Source organism: Mercenaria mercenaria, chromosome 4 (assembly GCF_021730395.1).
Source record: "Mercenaria mercenaria strain notata chromosome 4, MADL_Memer_1, whole genome shotgun sequence".
Lineage (NCBI taxonomy): Eukaryota > Metazoa > Mollusca > Bivalvia > Venerida > Veneridae > Mercenaria > Mercenaria mercenaria.
Genome location: NC_069364.1, coordinates 37557285 through 37574994, shown reverse-complemented (window position 1 = coordinate 37574994; position 17710 = coordinate 37557285). Strand labels below are relative to the sequence as shown.

At 36.2% G+C, this 17710-nt stretch overlaps 1 protein-coding gene across 1 annotated transcript in view; it reads right to left on the bottom strand.

Annotated features, from left to right (window-relative positions):
- Positions 1–1095: 1095 nt before the first annotated feature.
- Positions 1096–17710, bottom strand: part of LOC123552812 (organic cation transporter protein-like) — a 50632-nt gene continuing 34017 nt past the window's right edge. The window contains exons 7-13 of the mRNA XM_053542134.1: positions 15982–16150; positions 13137–13355; positions 12789–12792; positions 11517–11742; positions 11037–11218; positions 2396–2547; positions 1096–1132 (exon numbers count right to left, since the gene is read on the bottom strand). Of these exons, the coding sequence (XP_053398109.1) occupies positions 1096–1132; positions 2396–2547; positions 11037–11218; positions 11517–11742; positions 12789–12792; positions 13137–13355; positions 15982–16150 (989 nt within the window). The remainder of the gene's footprint in view (positions 1133–2395; positions 2548–11036; positions 11219–11516; positions 11743–12788; positions 12793–13136; positions 13356–15981; positions 16151–17710) is intronic.

Sequence of the window (17710 nt, the reverse complement as noted above, 5' to 3'; positions counted from 1 at the left end):
CGTCGCATCGACACATGATAGGTCATATGGCGACTTTCCAGCTTTAATGGTGGAGGAAGACCCCAGGTGCCCCTCCGTGCATTGTTTCATCACGAGCGGGCACCTGGGTAGAACCACCGACCTTCTGTAAGCCAACTGGATGGCTTCCTCACATGAAGAATTCAACGCCCCGAGTGAGGCTCGAACCCACATCGATGAGGGGCAAGTGATTTGGGGTTGAATAGTTAGATACAGTGTAAGTCTAATGCACTTGAGAGAGAGTAAACTAAATAATTAGACACAGAGTTATTAAACAGCAACTGAGACTGCGTGGATTAAAAAGTCAGATACACTGACTGACTGGTTGTTGTTATTTGAGTGTCCTATTAGTCATAATTCTTGTTAACTTATTCTTCTTATAAAAATTTGGTATACTTAGTAACTTACTGTATCTGATTAATTGGTTAAGTCAAAAATTCTAATATCTTAAGGTAGTTCTGCACGTTTGATAAACCAGAAGTGATGGCATAACATCAGTGTTATAAACAGATTCTTAAGTTTAAGTGTATATGTGGTGTTTACGACCAAACATAATGTTTATTTAGTGTGTTTGAAGTAATCCTGAAATGACCTCTAATCTTTCATATTAACAAGAGTGATTATTAACTATATATCTAACAGCATTACATATCAACATTCTTTATAGCTGGTATATATCAACATCATATACCAAATACTTGAATTCAGCCAAGCCAAGCCCAGTTTTTTCTTCTAATATTAACAAAACTACTACAAACAAGAGGGTCAGCACTCACCTGTGTAAAAGGCTTCAAGTGAGTTTGTATAACATAGTTAGTTTTATATAAATAATTATCAAGGCTCTAGCTATTATGGATTCAGAGAACAAGATATTCAAAGTTTCTTTTATATTAGCCTATATTATACGAGGGTTGTCCCAGAAAATCGATAACTTTGTTTATTATTTCGAAAATAAGCCACGCATTAAATAATTATTTCAAATGATGTTATTTCAATGTACCTGGTATACTCTCTAGGACTATAAAGTTTAAAATTAAGTATCTGTCATATTATTCGAGTATTTTTAAATAATGGACGTCAGTCAGTACTAGTCGGCGCACACTCAGTTTTCCTCCTACAAAAATAAGCGGCTTCCTTTTCAAATTCATGTAACTTTCCCGATATACATTTTACATGATTAAATTGTATATCCTCGTTAATGGTAACGTGTGGCGCATAATTATGTTGCGTTTCAAGTCTTTGGCGTCACTTACGTTAAAATAGTGATATAACTCTGAAAGTCACGGTCGAATGCACTTTAAGAAATGACTACATCAGATAAGTTCACAGCGCAGAAGTTTTAAAAGCATTCTGTTGCCCTCTCTTTGAATCACTCGCCCAACTTTCCTTAAAACGTTTGTACCATGTAAACACAAGTGTCCTGCTTATATCTGCCTGACTTCCAGAATTTTCCACTTCCCGTTTTGTTTGTGAAGGAGTCACAACGCGACCTACACAATATTTTATTAATACTTCCTGCACCGCTAACTTTTCTGACGTCGTAATTCTGAAAAAGCGTGCGACCGTTACTTTCAAATTTGCATCACCATTTTAAAGCAAGTGATATCAAAGACTTGAAACACAACATAATTATGTGCCACACATTACAATTAACGTCGGTATAAATTCTAATCCTATGAGATGTATATCGGGTAAGTTACATGATTTTAAATGGAAGCCACTTCTTTTTGTACGAGGAAAAATGAGGGTGCGCCGACTAACACTGACTGCCGTCCATTATTTAAAGAATACTCAAATAATATGAGAGGTATTTAATTTTAAACTATATAGTCCTGTCAAGTATACATTGAAATACCATCAGTTAAAATGATTATTTCATGCGTGGCTTATTTTAGAAATAATAAAAAAAGTCTACGATTTTCTGGGACAACCCTCGTATACATGTCACATACATGGGCATGGCCGTTTGTACCACCCAAGGAACAGCCAGGCCAAATGTCATCAAAATCCATTCAGTGGTTTTGGAGGAGATGTGGTTTAAAGAAAATTGTTGATGCGCACATACGACAGAGGACAGACACAGCCGTGATCACAATAGCTCACCATGAGCACTTCCTGCTAAGGTGAGCTAAAAACAGTTTACTAATATGCTCAACATTGACCCTACCCTCTTCCCCTCTCATGATTTGTTTTATCACATTTTCTATTTTTAGTTTTTTCGTTTTTAGGCTTTAATCTCTTAGCAAAGTAACTGAATATGCCTAGCTACGTTTCTGGCAGCCGCGGCATGCAAGATAGAGCAGTTAAGAGCAACTGAGTGGACCAATAGTAAGCAGCAAAGTTAACAGCAATTGAGACTAAGTACATTAAATCATACCTTAAAAACTTTTCACCATCTTCTATAGTCTCCGGCAGGTTTCTATTGAGTGTTTCTGGTAACCATAATGATGTTATTCCAGATATCAATGATACAGCTCCAAATATTACCAGGGGTAAGGTTTCTCCAAGTGTGCCACCTATTGACTCACCCTGAATTACAAAAATATACCGAGTGAAAACTGCTTAAGTTTCACTAGAAAATAACAACAATATACTGGGCAAAAACAGCTAATACACCACTAGGAAAGAACAACAAAATACTGAGCAAAAACAGCTAATACACCACTAGGAAATAACGACAAAATACTGAGCAAAAACAGCTAATACACCACTGGGAAATAACTATAATATACTGAGCAAAAACAGCTACCAGCTAATACACCACGGAAATAACTACTATATAATGAGCAAAAACAGTTAATACACCACTAGGAAATAACTACAATATAATGAGCAAAAACAGCTAATACACCACTAGGAAATAACTGCAATACACTGAGCAAAAACAGCTAATACACCACTAGGAAATAACTACAATATCACCACTAGGAAATAACTGCAATACACTGAGCAAAAACAGCTAATACACCACTAGGAAATAACTACAATATACTGAGCAAAAACAGCTAATACACCACTAGGAAATTACAATATACTGAGCAAAACACAGCTAAAACACCACTAGGAAATAACTACAATATCACCACTAGGAAATAACTGCAATACACTGAGCAAAAACAGCTAATACACCACTAGGAAATAACTAAAATATTCTGAGCAAAAACAGCTAATACACCACTAGGAAATAACTGCAATACACTGAGCAAAAACAGCTAATACACCACTAGGAAATAACTAAAATATACTGAGCAAAACAGCTAATACAACACTAGGAAATAACTACAATATAATGAGCAAAAACAGCTAATACACCACTAGGAAATAACTGCAATACACTGAGCAAAAACAGCTAATACACAACTAGGAAATAACTAATACACCACTAGGAAATAACTACAATATACTGAGCAAAAACAGCTAATGCACCACTAGGAAATAACTGCAATACACTGAGCAAAAACAGCTAATACACCACTAGGAAATAACTACAATACACTGAGCAAAATCAGCTAATACACCACTAGGAAATAACTACAATATCACCACTAGGAAATAACTACAATATCACCACTAGGAAATAACTGCAATACACTGAGCAAAAACAGCTAATACACCACTAGGAAATAACTACAATATACTGAGCAAAAACAGCTAATACACCACTAGGAAATTACAATATACTGAGCAAAACAGCTAATACACCACTAGGAAATAACTAAAATATTCTGAGCAAAAACAGCTAATACACCACTAGGAAATAACTATAATAAACTGAGCAAAACAGCTAATATACCACTAGGAAATAACTAAAATATACTGAGCAAAACAGCTAATACAACACTAGGAAATAACTTCAATATACTGAGCAAAAACAGCTAATACACCACTAGGAAATAACTGCAATACACTGAGCAAAAACAGCTAATACACAACTAGGAAATAACTAATACACAACTAGGAAATAACTACAATACACTGAGCAAAAACAGCTAATGCACCACTAGGAAATAACTGCAATACACTGAGCAAAACAGCTAATACACCACTAGGAAAAAACTACAATATCACCACTAGGAAATAACTGCAATACACTGAGCAAAAACAGCTAATACACCACTAGGAAATAACTGCAATACACTGAGCAAAATCAGCTAATGCACCACTAGGAAACAACTACAATACACTGAGCAAAAACAGCTAATGCACCACTAGGAAATTACTGCAATACACTGAGCAAAAACAGCTAATACACAACTAGGAAATAACTACAATACACTGAGCAAAAAAGCTAATACACCACTAGGAAATAACTACAATATACTGAGCAAAATCAGCTAATGCACCACTAGGAAATATCTACAATATTCTGAGCAAAAACAGCTAATGCACCACTAGGAAATAACTAAAATATCAGTCAGGTGCAATTTGAGCTCTTGTTTGTCATTGTAATGTACATATAATTCCCTTTTATTCTTTTACACCTGACTTCATTCACTGCTTCATTTGCAAATGGATCGAAGTGTCAGCATCACTTATCGATGGTAACATATTATGAATAGCATCATTTTTTGCACTGCTTTTATATTTCGTGTTTTTGTTTTTGTAACAGAATTCAGTATATTAAATATATTTAGTAGTATGAGGTGATTTGTGATTGCAAACTGTCTATTGTGGAAAGTGAATTTTGCTAATGATCATAAAAGCATAATAGTTTGAAAAATGTGCTGAGGATAAGTGACCAGTTATTTGCCCAATTTGCTTAAGGTACCTACAATTTTGCCTGCGGCTGTTTGTTACGTTCTTTAGCTATGAAGTTTTTGTGAATTTTGCGTCCAGTGTATTCCGCAACGTTTGTAGCCGCTACATTGCCTGTTGTCATAAAAACACGAAATATAGTGTTCGCGAATGTTTCTAAGGTTACAGTATTCTGTGCAAAACAGCTAATATACCACTAGCAAAATGCTACAATATACTGAGCAAAAACAGCTAATATACCACTAGCAAATTCTTACAATATACTGAGCAAAAACAGCTAATATACCACTAGCAAATTCCTACAATAAACCGAGCAAAAACAGCTAATATACCACTAGCAAATTCCTACACTAAACTGAGCAAAAACTGCTAATATACTATAAGCAAACTGTTGTAATATACTAAGCAAAAGCAGTAAATATACCACTAGCAAATTCCTACAATACACCGAACAAAAACAGCTAATATACCACAAGCAGATTCTTATAATATACTGAGCAAAAACAGCTAATATACCACAAGGTAATTCCAACAATATACTAAGCAAAAGCAGCTAATATACCACGAGCAAATTCCTACAATATACTGAGCAAAAACAGCTAATATACCACTAGCAGATTCTTATAATAACTGAGCAAAAACAGCTAATATACCACAGTATCCACAATATACTAGCAAAGCTAAAATACACGCGATTCACAAATAGAGCAAAACAGCTAATATACCACAAGCAGATTCTTATACAATACACTGAGCAAAAACAGCTAATATACCACAAGGTAATTCCAACAATATACTAAGCAAAAGCAGCTAATATACCACGAGCAAATTCCTACAATATACTGAGCAAAAACAGCTAATATACCACTAGCAGATTCTTACAATACACTGAGCAAAAACAGCTAATATACCACAAGGTAATTCCTACAATATACTAAGCAAAAGCAGCTAATATACCACAAGGTAATTCCTACAATATACTGAGCAAAAACAGCTAATATACCACAAGGTAATTCCTACAATATACTAAGCAAAAGCAGCTAATATACCACAAGCAGATTCTTACAATATATACTGAGCAAAAACAGCTAATATACCACTAGGAAATTCCTACAATACACCGAGCAAAAAGCAGTTAATATACCACTTGCAGATTCCAACATTATACCAAGCAAAGGCAGCATATATACCACAAGCAGATTCCTACAAAATAGTGAGCAAAAACAGCTAATGTACCATTAGAAAATTCCAACAATATACTGAGCAAAAATAGCTTATATACCACTTGCAGATTACTACAATTTACTGAGCAAAAACAGCCTATATACCACTTGCAGATTCCTACAATATACTGAGCAAAAACAGCTAATATACCACTAGCAAAATCCTACAATATACTGAGCAAAAAAAGATTATGTACCTCAAGCAGATTCCTACAAAATAGTGAGCAAAAGGAGCTAATGTACCACTAGAAAATTCCAACCATTTACTGAGCAAAAACAGCTAATGTACCACTAGAATATTCCAACAATAAACTGAGCAAAAACAGCTAACGTACCACTAGAAAATTCCAACAATACTGAGCAAAAACAGCTAATATACCACTAGCAAAGTCCTACAATATACTGAGCAAAAACAGCTAATATACCACTAGCAAATTCCAAGAAAATAGTGAGCAATACAGCTAATATACCACTTGCAGATTCCTACAATATACTGAGCAAAAACAGCTAATACACAACTAGCAAATTCCCACAATATACTAAGCAAAAACTGCTAATGTACAACTAGAAAATAACTACAATATACTGAGCAAAAACAGCTAATACATGTACACAACTAGCAAATTCCCACAATATAGTGAGCAAAAACTGCTAATGTACAAATAAAAATAACTACAATATACTCAGCGACAAGGTGCCAGAATGTCACAATATACGCCTGTCATGTAGATGTTAAAGTAAAATATATTCTGTATAAGTTTGGTAAGCCCAAACAATGACATTTCTAATTCTAACAACCAGGTTAAAATGTTTCAAGAATAAGCTATTTATAGTAGCAACAAAGGGAAGTTAATCCACAAGAAATCCATATTTTGTTTTTCTGCTACAGGGTATACTCTTATTGTCAGATAATGTTTACTGCCACAGCATATACTCTAATTGTCAGATAATGCCTGCTGCTACAGTGTAAAAATAATTGTCAGATAATGCCTGCTGCTACAGCATATACTCTAATTGCCAGATAATGTCTACTACTACAGTGTATACTCTAATTGTCAGATAATGTCTACTGCTACAGCATATGCTCTAATTGTCAGATAATGTCTACTGCTACAGAGTTTACTCTAATTGTCAGATAATGCCTACTGCTACAGCATTTACTGTAATTGCCAGATAATGCCTACAGCTACAGCGTATGCTCTAATTGTCAGATAATGCCTACTGCTACAGCGTATGCTCTAATTGTCAGATAATGTATTTTGCTACAGTGTATGCTCTAATTGTCAGATAATGTCTGCTGCTACAGTGTATGCTCTGATTGTCAGATAATGTCTGCTGCTACAGTGTATGCTCTAATTGTCAGATAATACCTGCTGCTACAGTGTACACTCTAATTACTCTTACATTGTATGCTCTAATTGTCAGATAATACCTGCTGCTACAGTGTACACTCTAATTACTCTTACATTGTATGCTCTAATTGTCAGATAATACCTGCTGCTACAGTGTACACTCTAATTTTCAGATAATGCCTACTGCTACAGTGTATGATGCTCTAACTGTCAGATAATGTCTGCTGCTACAGTGTATGCTCTAATTGTCAGATAATATCTACTTCTACAGTGTATGCTCTAATTGTCGGAAAATGCCTACTGTTACTGAGTATGACCTTAAAATCAGATAAAGCCTGTTACATGTTTGATCTAACAGACAGATACAGCCTAATGTTACTGTGTATTGTGTAATACACAATATGCAGATAAAGCCTATTGTTACTGTGTATTGTGTAATACGCAGATAAAGCCTATTGTTACTGTGTATTGTGTAATACGTAGATAAAGCCTATTGTTACTGTGCATGATCTAACACTGAGATGAAGACTACTCTTATGGTGTACGATCTAACAGACTGAAAAGCATAATCATGTTACTGTGTGTTATGATCCAACAGACTGAAAAGCATAATGTTACCGTGTGTGATTGTGTGTATGATCTAACAGAATGAAAAGCATAATATGATTGTGTGTATGATCTAACAGAATGAAAAGCATAATGTTATCTTGTGTATGATCTAACAGACTGAAAAGCATAATGTGATTGTGTGTATGATCTTACAGAAAGAAAAGCATAATGTTATCTTGTGTATGATCTAACAGAATGAAAAGCATAATGTGATTGTGTGTATGATCTAACAGAATGAAAAGCATAATGTTATCTTGTGTATGATCTAACAGAATGAAAAGCATAATGTGATTGTGTGTATGATCTAACAGAATGAAAAGCATAATGTTATCTTGTGTATGATTTAACAGACTGAAAAGCATAATGTGATTGTGTGTATGATCTAACAGAATGAAAAGCATAATGTTATCTTGTGTATGATCTAACAGACTGAAAAGCATACTGTGATTGTGTGTATGATCTAACAGAATGAAAAGCCTAATGTTATTGTGTGTATGATCTAACAGACTGAAAAGCATAATGTGATTGTGTATGATCTAAGACAGGTAAAGCATATTATATTTTTATTGTGTGTATGAATTAACAGACTGAAAAGCACAATGTTACTGTGTGTATGATCTTAAGACAAGTAAAACATAATTTTACTGTGTGTATGATTAACAGACTGAAAAGTATAATGTTACTGTGTGTAAGATCTAACAGTGTATGATCTAACAGACTGAAAAGTATAATGTTACTGTGTGTACGATCTAAAGACAGGTAAAGCATAATGTTACTGTGTGTACGATCTAAATGGCAGATGAAGCATAATGCTACCGTGTGTATGATTTAAAAGGCAGATGAAGCATAATGCTACCGTGTGTATGATCTAAAAGGCAGATGAAGCATAATGCTACCGTGTGTATGATCTAAAAGGCAGATGAAGCATAATGCTACCGTGTGTATGATCTAAAAGGCAGATGAAGCAGAATGCTACCGTGTGTATGATCTAAAAGGCAGATGAAGCAGAATGCTACCGTGTGTATGATCTACAAGGCAGTCTGAAAGACAGCTAAATCCCCCGCCACTGCTATGGATAGTGAAAGGGTAAACCTTTGATTTTAGCTGTGACCTTGACCTTGAACTGACATGGCTGACTCATGAATTCTGCACAACGTCTTGATGAGGTGATTATTTGACCCAAGTTTCATGAAAATCCTTCAAGGGGTTTAGGAGATACAGAGCTGAAACCTTTGACCTTCAGTTGTGACCTTGACCTTGAGTTGACATGGCTGACTCATGAGTTCTTGATGAGGTGATCATTTGACCCAAGTTTGATGAAAATCCTTCAAGGGGTTTAGGAGATACAGAGTGGACACAAAATGGAAGGCTCAAACCTTCGACCCTTAGTTGTGACCTTGACCTTGAGCTGGCATGGTTGACTCATAATTTTTGCACATCGTTTTCATGAGATAATCATTTTACCCAAGTTTAATAAAATTCCTTCAAGCGGTTTAGGAGATATAGAGCGGACACGAAATGGAAGGCTCAAACCTTTGACCTTCAGTTGTGACCTTGACCTTCAGCCGACATGGCTGACTCATAAGTTCTGCAAATTGCCTTGGTAAGGTGATCATTTGACCCAAGTTTGATGAAAATCCTTCAAGGAGTTTAGGATATATAGAGCGGACACAAAATGGAAGGCTCAAACCTTTGACCCTAAGTTGTGACCTTGACCTTGAGCCGGCATGACTGAAAAATGGGTTCTGCACATCGTCTTGATGAGGTGATCATTTGACCCAAGTTTCATGAAAATCCTTCAAGGAGTTTAGAAGATATAGAGCAGACACAAAATGGAAGGCTCAAAACCTTTGACCCTAAGTTGTGACCTTGACCTTGAGCCGGCATGGCTGACTCATGGGTTCTGCACATCGTCTTGATGAGGTGATCATTTGACCCAAGTTTTATAAAATTCCTTCAAGGGGTTTATGAGATAAAGAGCGGACACAAAATGGCAGGCTCAAACCTTTGACCTTGAGTTGTGACCTTGACCTTGAACTGACAAGGCTGACTCATGGGTTCTGCACATCGTCTTGATGAGGTGATCATTTGACCCAAGTTTCATGAAAATCCTTCAAGGGGTTTAGGAGATATGGACCGGACACGATTTTGTTACGGACGGAAGGACGGAAAGACGGAAGGACGGAAAGACGGAAAGATGGACGGACGCAGACCATTCCTATAATCCCTCCGCCACGGCGGGGGATTAAAAAGGCAGATGAAGCAGAATGCTACCGTGTGTACGATCTAAATGGCAGATGAAGCATCATGCTACCGTGTGTACGATCTAAAAGGCAGATGAAGCATCATGCTACCGTGTGTACGATCTAAAAGGCAGATGAAGCATCATGCTACCGTGTGTACGATCTAAAAGGCAGATAAAGCATAATGCTACCGTGTGTACGATCTAAAAGGCAGATGAAGCAGAATGCTACCGTGTGTACGATCTAAAAGGCAGATGAAGCAGAATGCTACCGTGTGTACGATCTAAAAGGCAGATGAAGCAGAATGCTACCGTGTGTACGATCTAAAAGGCAGATGAAGCAGAATGCTACCGTGTGTACGATCTAAAAGGCAGATGAAGCAGAATGCTACCGTGTGTACGATCTAAAAGGCAGATGAAGCAGAATGCTACCGTGTGTACGATCTAAAAGGCAGATGAAGCATAATGTTACTGTGTATGATCTAAAAGGCAGATGAAGCATAATGCTACCGTGTGTATGATCTAAAAGGCAGATGAAGCATAATGCTACCGTGTGTATGATCTAAAAGGCAGATGAAGCATAATGTTACCGTGTGTATGATCTAAAAGGCAGATGAAGCATAATGCTACCGTGTGTATGATCTAAAAGGCAGATGAAGCATAATGTTACCGTGTGTATGATCTAAAAGGCAGATGAAGCATAATGTTACTGTGTATGATCTAATACTCATGCAGATGAAACCTGTTGTTACTGTGACAGATAGTCACACAGCTGCATGAATGAAATAAATGATAAGCATACTGTTATTGAATATGATCTAATAAATACTCTCATACCAAGATGGCAATGTAAGGTGCTATCATTGTCCCTGCCCTGGCAAACAATGAGGCTCCACTCATTCCTGCATTACGTACAACAGTTGGGAACAGTTCAGCACCATGTATATATTCTATACAGAATGCTGCAGTCATACACAGTCTGCCAATCAGAGCCAGAACCAGTGTTATTACATCAGTACCTAGAATTAATACAATAGCATAGAAGGCTTAGCAAACTTTGCACACAATTTTAGGGGTGTGCCATGCTGCAATAATAATGTTGGTCAAAAGGGCCAAACTGAATCTGAAGATTATGATGTGCTGATCAATATATTAACATTAAAATGGAACTTTAAAGTCTGATATCTATAAAAATACACTTCAACAGCTTTACAGGTTTTTAAAAAAAATGCATAACATCCTCTTTAAATTATCCTATATAATACAGATCATGCAAGAACACCACAGCTTTGATATATTAGTTTATTAACAAGTTACGTTCTGGAGCATAATTTATTGAGAAGATTGTTGAAATACATGAAATTCCTCCAATAACCATTGAAATACAATATGAAATTCTGCGCCCGAAACGTTCCACAATGTATGTCGCTATGAGATATGCTGGGAACTCAACAAGTCCTGATAAACCAAAGTTGAGATAAAGATCTACACTCAAGTTGCCAGAGTTTAAAGCAAGCCCAAAGTATGCCAAAGAAACAACCATCTTGAAAGAAAAACAAAGCATTTCATTAAGGTGTCCTTTGCCTTCCCAAGTAGAATGTTTTTACCTGCTGAATGAAACAAGAGTTGTCAGCAGACAACGAAACTCACAAAAGATGAAAAGCTGAACCAGAGTGCAAGCTGACAGGGGTTATTTGGTTATTTTTGTGGGTGTACTGTTTGGTGGGAGGGGGTTTCAGCTGAAAAAAAAAGTTATGGGACCTATGTAATACAGTTTGTGTTACCATGGTGAAGAAGTTCCATTCAGTTGTGATGTGTAAATGTGGAGATGACAATTACAAACAGAATACTACTGGAAAATAAACTGAAATAAGAGGGCCATGATGGCCCTAAATCGCTCACCTGAGTTTCACAGTTCAAACAGACTTATATCATTGCAGCCTACATTATAAACAAATCAACATGGTGCTAACAATTTTGGTAGAGGGTCAAAAGAAATGGTGATTTCAGATTTCAAAATTCAGCTTGCAACCTGTGATATTTAGTCTAAATTTCTGCTTGCAATTTTTTGCATTGTGTGTTTTTTACTCACTAAAAAAAGCAACATGAATTCTGATCCGCAATGTCAAGAGAACTCATGTGAACTCATATTTGCACTATTGTAGTTTCTTATCGTAGATTACCAAACAAGAATAGACATTGTCAATTTTTGCAATTTTAAGTAATCCAAGGGCCATAACTGTCTGAGAGTATATATTTGGTTATAGATCTTGTCTGAGATATTATGCCCATAAATATAATGACCAAGAATGGTGAACACTGGGTAAAAACTACTCAAGTTAGAAGGTGGATATTATCAATTTTCACAATTTTTAGTAACTCAAGGACCATAACTCCAGAGAAACTAGAACAATCTGGCTGGTTACTGAACTTAGCCAAGATATGCCCATAAACATTGTGACCTGGTCTGGTGAATATTGGATAAGAACTGCTCAAGTTAGAGAGCTGATGCTGTCCTTTTTTCCAATTTTGAGTTATTCAAGGGCCATAACTCCAGAGAGACTAGACGGATCCAACTGGTTATCAAACCTGGCTGAGGTATCATACCCATAAACATTATGACTATGTTTGGTGAACAACGGATAAGAACTACTCAAGTTATAGAGTAGACACTGTCAATTTTCATGATTTTAGTAATTTGAGGGCCATAACTCAAGAGCCTCTAAGACAATCCAGCTGGTTATCTTACTTTGCTGAGAAATTAAGCCCACTAACATTTTGACCAAATTTGGGGAACAGTGGATAAGAGGTGCTCAAGTTAGAGAGCACGAAACTTCAATGAATGCTACCAGCCCGTTGCCTGCATGCTGCCAACCTGATTCATTTGATCATATATATCCTGTTTTACATTCATATCTTAAGTGTAATTTTTATTACCAGTTGAAAAATATAAGGACAGTTCTTACACACAGTATTTTGTGTGTAAATAGCTGTATAAAGCTGGTGTTAGATTTGTCTTCCTCCACAGATTTCTTGTCAAATAAATCTCCAGAAGGCAGTTCGACTTTGTTCCATTTTGCAGCTGTTCTTATTACTTCTTCAGCTTTCTTGACATGCCCTTTGGTCAGCAGCCATCTAGGTGACTCTGGTATCAACCTGAAATGAGAATAATTTAAACTGTTTACAAGATATGGCAGCAAAGGTGATAAAATGAGAAAAGAGGGTCATGATGACCCTGGATCTCTCACCTGAGTAATATGAACTACATGTTTCAAATGTCAAACTGATGATTTTTAGAAATTTTTTGGAAGATTTTCCGATGTACAATCAAGTAACCCCTGGGGCGGGGCCAATTTTACCCCAGGGGTCATGATTTGAACAAAGTTTGTACAAGTCTACTAGGCAATGTTACATATCAAATATCTAAGATCTAGGCCTTCTGGTTTATTTTTAGCAAATTTATGAAGATTTTCCCTATGTACAATCAAGTAACCCCTGGGGCTGGATCAATTTGACCCTTGGGGGTCAAGATTTGAAAAAAAATTGTAGAGGTCCACTAGGCAATGCTACATGTCAAATATCTAAGCTCTAGGCCTTCTGGTTTATTTTTAGAAAATTTCTGATTTTCCTATGTAAAATAAATTGACCTCTGGGGCGGGATCAATTTTGACTCCGGGGGTCATGATTTGAAAATTTTTTGTAGAGGTCCACTAGGCAATGCTAGATGTCAAATATCTAAGCTCTAGGCCTTGTGGTTTATTTTTTAAATTTTTTTGAAGATTTTCCTATAGAAATCTATGTAAAATCAAGTGACCCGTGTGGCGGGAGTCAATTTTGACCCTGGGGTCATGATTTGAACAATTTTAGTAGAGGTCCACTAGGCAATGCTACATGTCAAATATCTAAGCTCTAGGGCTTCTGATTTTTGAGAAGAAGATTTTCCTATGTAAAATCAAGTGACCCCTGGGGCGGGGTCAATTTTGATCACGGGGTCATGATTTGAAAAAATTTGGTAGAGGTCTACTAGGCAATGCTTCACACCAAATATCTAAGCTCTAGGTCTTCTGTTTTTGAGAAGAAGATTTTTAAAGTTTTTCCTTACAGTTGCCATGGCAACCAGAGTTCTGCATGGAATTCAATTCTTTAAACAATTTTTGTAGAGCTTCACCCAAGGAACATTCCTGTTAAATTTGGATCAAATTGGCCTAGCGGTTTATGAGGAGATGTCGTTTAAAGTAAAAATTTACGGCCGACGGACAGTGAGTGATCGGAATAGCTCACCCTGAGCCTTTGGCTCTGGTGAGCTAAAAACTCAAGACCATTTAATGTGAAATCATGTTGATTTCATTTGAAATGGCAGTTTCCTGGCGGCATAAATTTGTCATCTTCAAACTTTAACGATAAAACAAAGGGAATTTTATGTGATCTTTGGGATTTAATTTTGTGGTCTGATGCACAATTTTAAGTTTACATTCTATTTTTAGCCACCGCAGTTTTGTTTGTAAACTAATGGACCTTCCAGTGTCTTTTTTATATGAAACCATAATTAAGGTTACAATTACATCATCAAAACACAGAAATATTTGGTAAACAAATAACATCTTTACCAACAATCTACCTGTCCATTACATGTTATATCATACTGTCCCTTGTGACTGGATACATAAAATATTCTCGAAACACTGTCCCCCTTTAAAAATGAATACCATTTGTAAAGAATAGAATGAAACAATTGCTGAAAACTATGTTCCACCTATTTATGTATGTGAAATTTCAGCAACAGAACCAAAACAAAGATATGTAACAGTTCTTTGAAAATGGTGTTTTTAAAGGTGCTGAACTGTCCAGAAGTGTGAACCCTTTATGCAGTCCTTATCTGTACATTGATGATTGATTTGTAGAGTAATATATATGTTTTATATGCTGTTTAATTTTCATGTAAAACAACTCCTCCATTTTATGATATGGTGTTGTTTGATTTTTTTCCTCAAAATATGATGCCAACCATTATTTGATTAAGAGCATAGAATTAGTTTTCTTCACAAAATGAATCCAACCATATACTTTGTCCACAGTGCTTTCCTGCAGGGTGGACCCATATTCATCAAAGTTTTAAGTCTGACATTGACTTTAAAATCCTTAATTTTCTTTTAATTAATTGTTAAATTTGCTCAAATTGTGATGAAATTTGCTTTCTATAGCTATAAACAGATAAGTCAAATTTAATCCATACAAAGTTATGGAAAATTAAGTATTTGCTATTTTCAGGTCTAACTCTTTAAGTTACATAATGTAATGATGAATATGGGACCACAAGCTATCTGAGCAAGAAGAATGGTTTCCATGATGAATTGACAGAAGACAAATATGACAAATTTGGTGAAAATTTTTAGTTACTTGTAAAGAACAAGTCAGTACTCAATGTTTGTTTGTTTTGTTGGATTTAACATCGCATCGACACAATTATAGGTCATATGGCAACTTCCAGCTTTGATGGTGGAGGAAGACCCCAGGTGCCCCTCCGTGCTTTATTTCATCACGAGCGGGCACCTGGGTAAAACCACCGACCTTCCGTAAGCCAGCTGGATGACTTCCTCACATGAAGAACTCAATGCCCCGAGAGTACTCAATGAGAATCCAGAAACATTGGTTAGGCTAACTGGCCACCATTATCACACTATTATCACATAATCAAAATGTAGTCTGCTGAAAAACTGCATCAGATTCTGTAATGTGTCTTTAAACCAATCAAGACAATTTGAATAATCTGTAATGTACTCACCACCAGTAGGAAATCATGAGAACTCCAGGAACTGATGTGAACAGTTCTATATAAAACCAATCTCGAACTGTGTATGCGATTCCCGTTAGAACGAGTAAACCAACTGTATATGGGTAGTTGGAAACTATTCCAGGCCAAAATCTCTTCTTACTACTTGTTATCTCTATAGCTGAAAACATTTTTAAATGTCTGAAATCTTACTTTACATATTTAAGGACATTGATCAAATTAAACAGCAAGTATTTAAAACAATGATAAAACTAGTTGCTCATCCCAGTGCTAAATAAAATAGATTGTGGATAACTTTGAGTGTCAGTTAATCATAATTTCTGTGAAATTACCTTTATAATGTAGTATAAATCTTTTATTATCAGAATGAAATAATGTCATAATCCACTTATGTTGATGACAGATCATGTTTCTGCATTGAAATAAACAAATAGGTGCTCATAAACATGGATCACGACATCACTGAAAGCAGGACGTTATCATTCAGTTTTACCAAAGCATCGATGTTTCACCAACAAAGACATGTGAACTGCTATATAAGCCATTTGGTGTGAAGACATTGAGCCGTGCTGTTGTGTTTAAATGGTATAGACTGTTTAAAGAAGGATGAACATCAATTGGGGATGAAAAAATAGCAGGGAGACCTAGCGTGGGAGTGGGGAAAGCTTAGGTGCCGTGAAGGCCGTGCTGGATTATGACAGACAGGAGAATTTTGATACGCAAGATTGAAGAGTCCTGTGACGTTGGGGTGGCAACAGCACAAAAGATAGTGTCAGAAACCCTCAATAACCTATCATTTAAAAATGTGTTTGACTCTTGGGTTCGGCAGCACGAGAAATGTGTGTAGGCTAGTAGACGTTACTTTGAGGAGTGACTAACTTGACTTTGCACTTAAAATGAAGTTGCCTAGGGTCCGACAGCTCTATACTGTGAGTGTTAATTTCACTGTATCTCATATTTTTATATTTGGAATGTAATGAAAATTTGTACACAATTACGAGTATGGTTAATCTATTTGTGTGTGATTTTTCAATACAACATCCCTTCTAGCTTTTCTTATATGATCACAGTCTTGGAACTTTCAGAACACACCTCGTACATATGATATATCCAGGCATAAATGATGCAGTCTTACATATGATATATCCAGGCATAAATGATGCAGTCTTACATATGATATATCCAGGCATAAACGATGCAGTCTTACATATGATATATCCAGGCAGAAACGATGCAGACTTACATATGATATATCCAGGCATAAATGATGCAGTCTTACATATGATATATCCAGGCAGAAACGATGCAGTCTTACATATGATATATCCAGGCAGAAACGATGCAGTCTTACATATGATATATCCAGGCATAAATGATGCAGTCTTACATATGATATATCCAGGCAGAAACGATGCAGTCTTACATATGATATATCCAGGCATAAATGATGCAGTCTTACATATGATATATCCAGGCATAAACGATGCAGTCTTACATATGATATATCCAGGCAGAAACGATGCAGACTTACATATGATATATCCAGGCATAAATGATGCAGTCTTACATATGATATATCCAGGCAGAAACGATGCAGTCTTACATATGATATATCCAGGCAGAAATGATGCAGTCTTACATATGATATATCCAGGCAGAAACGATGCAGTCTTACATATGATATATCCAGGCATAAATGATGCATAAATGATGCAGTCTT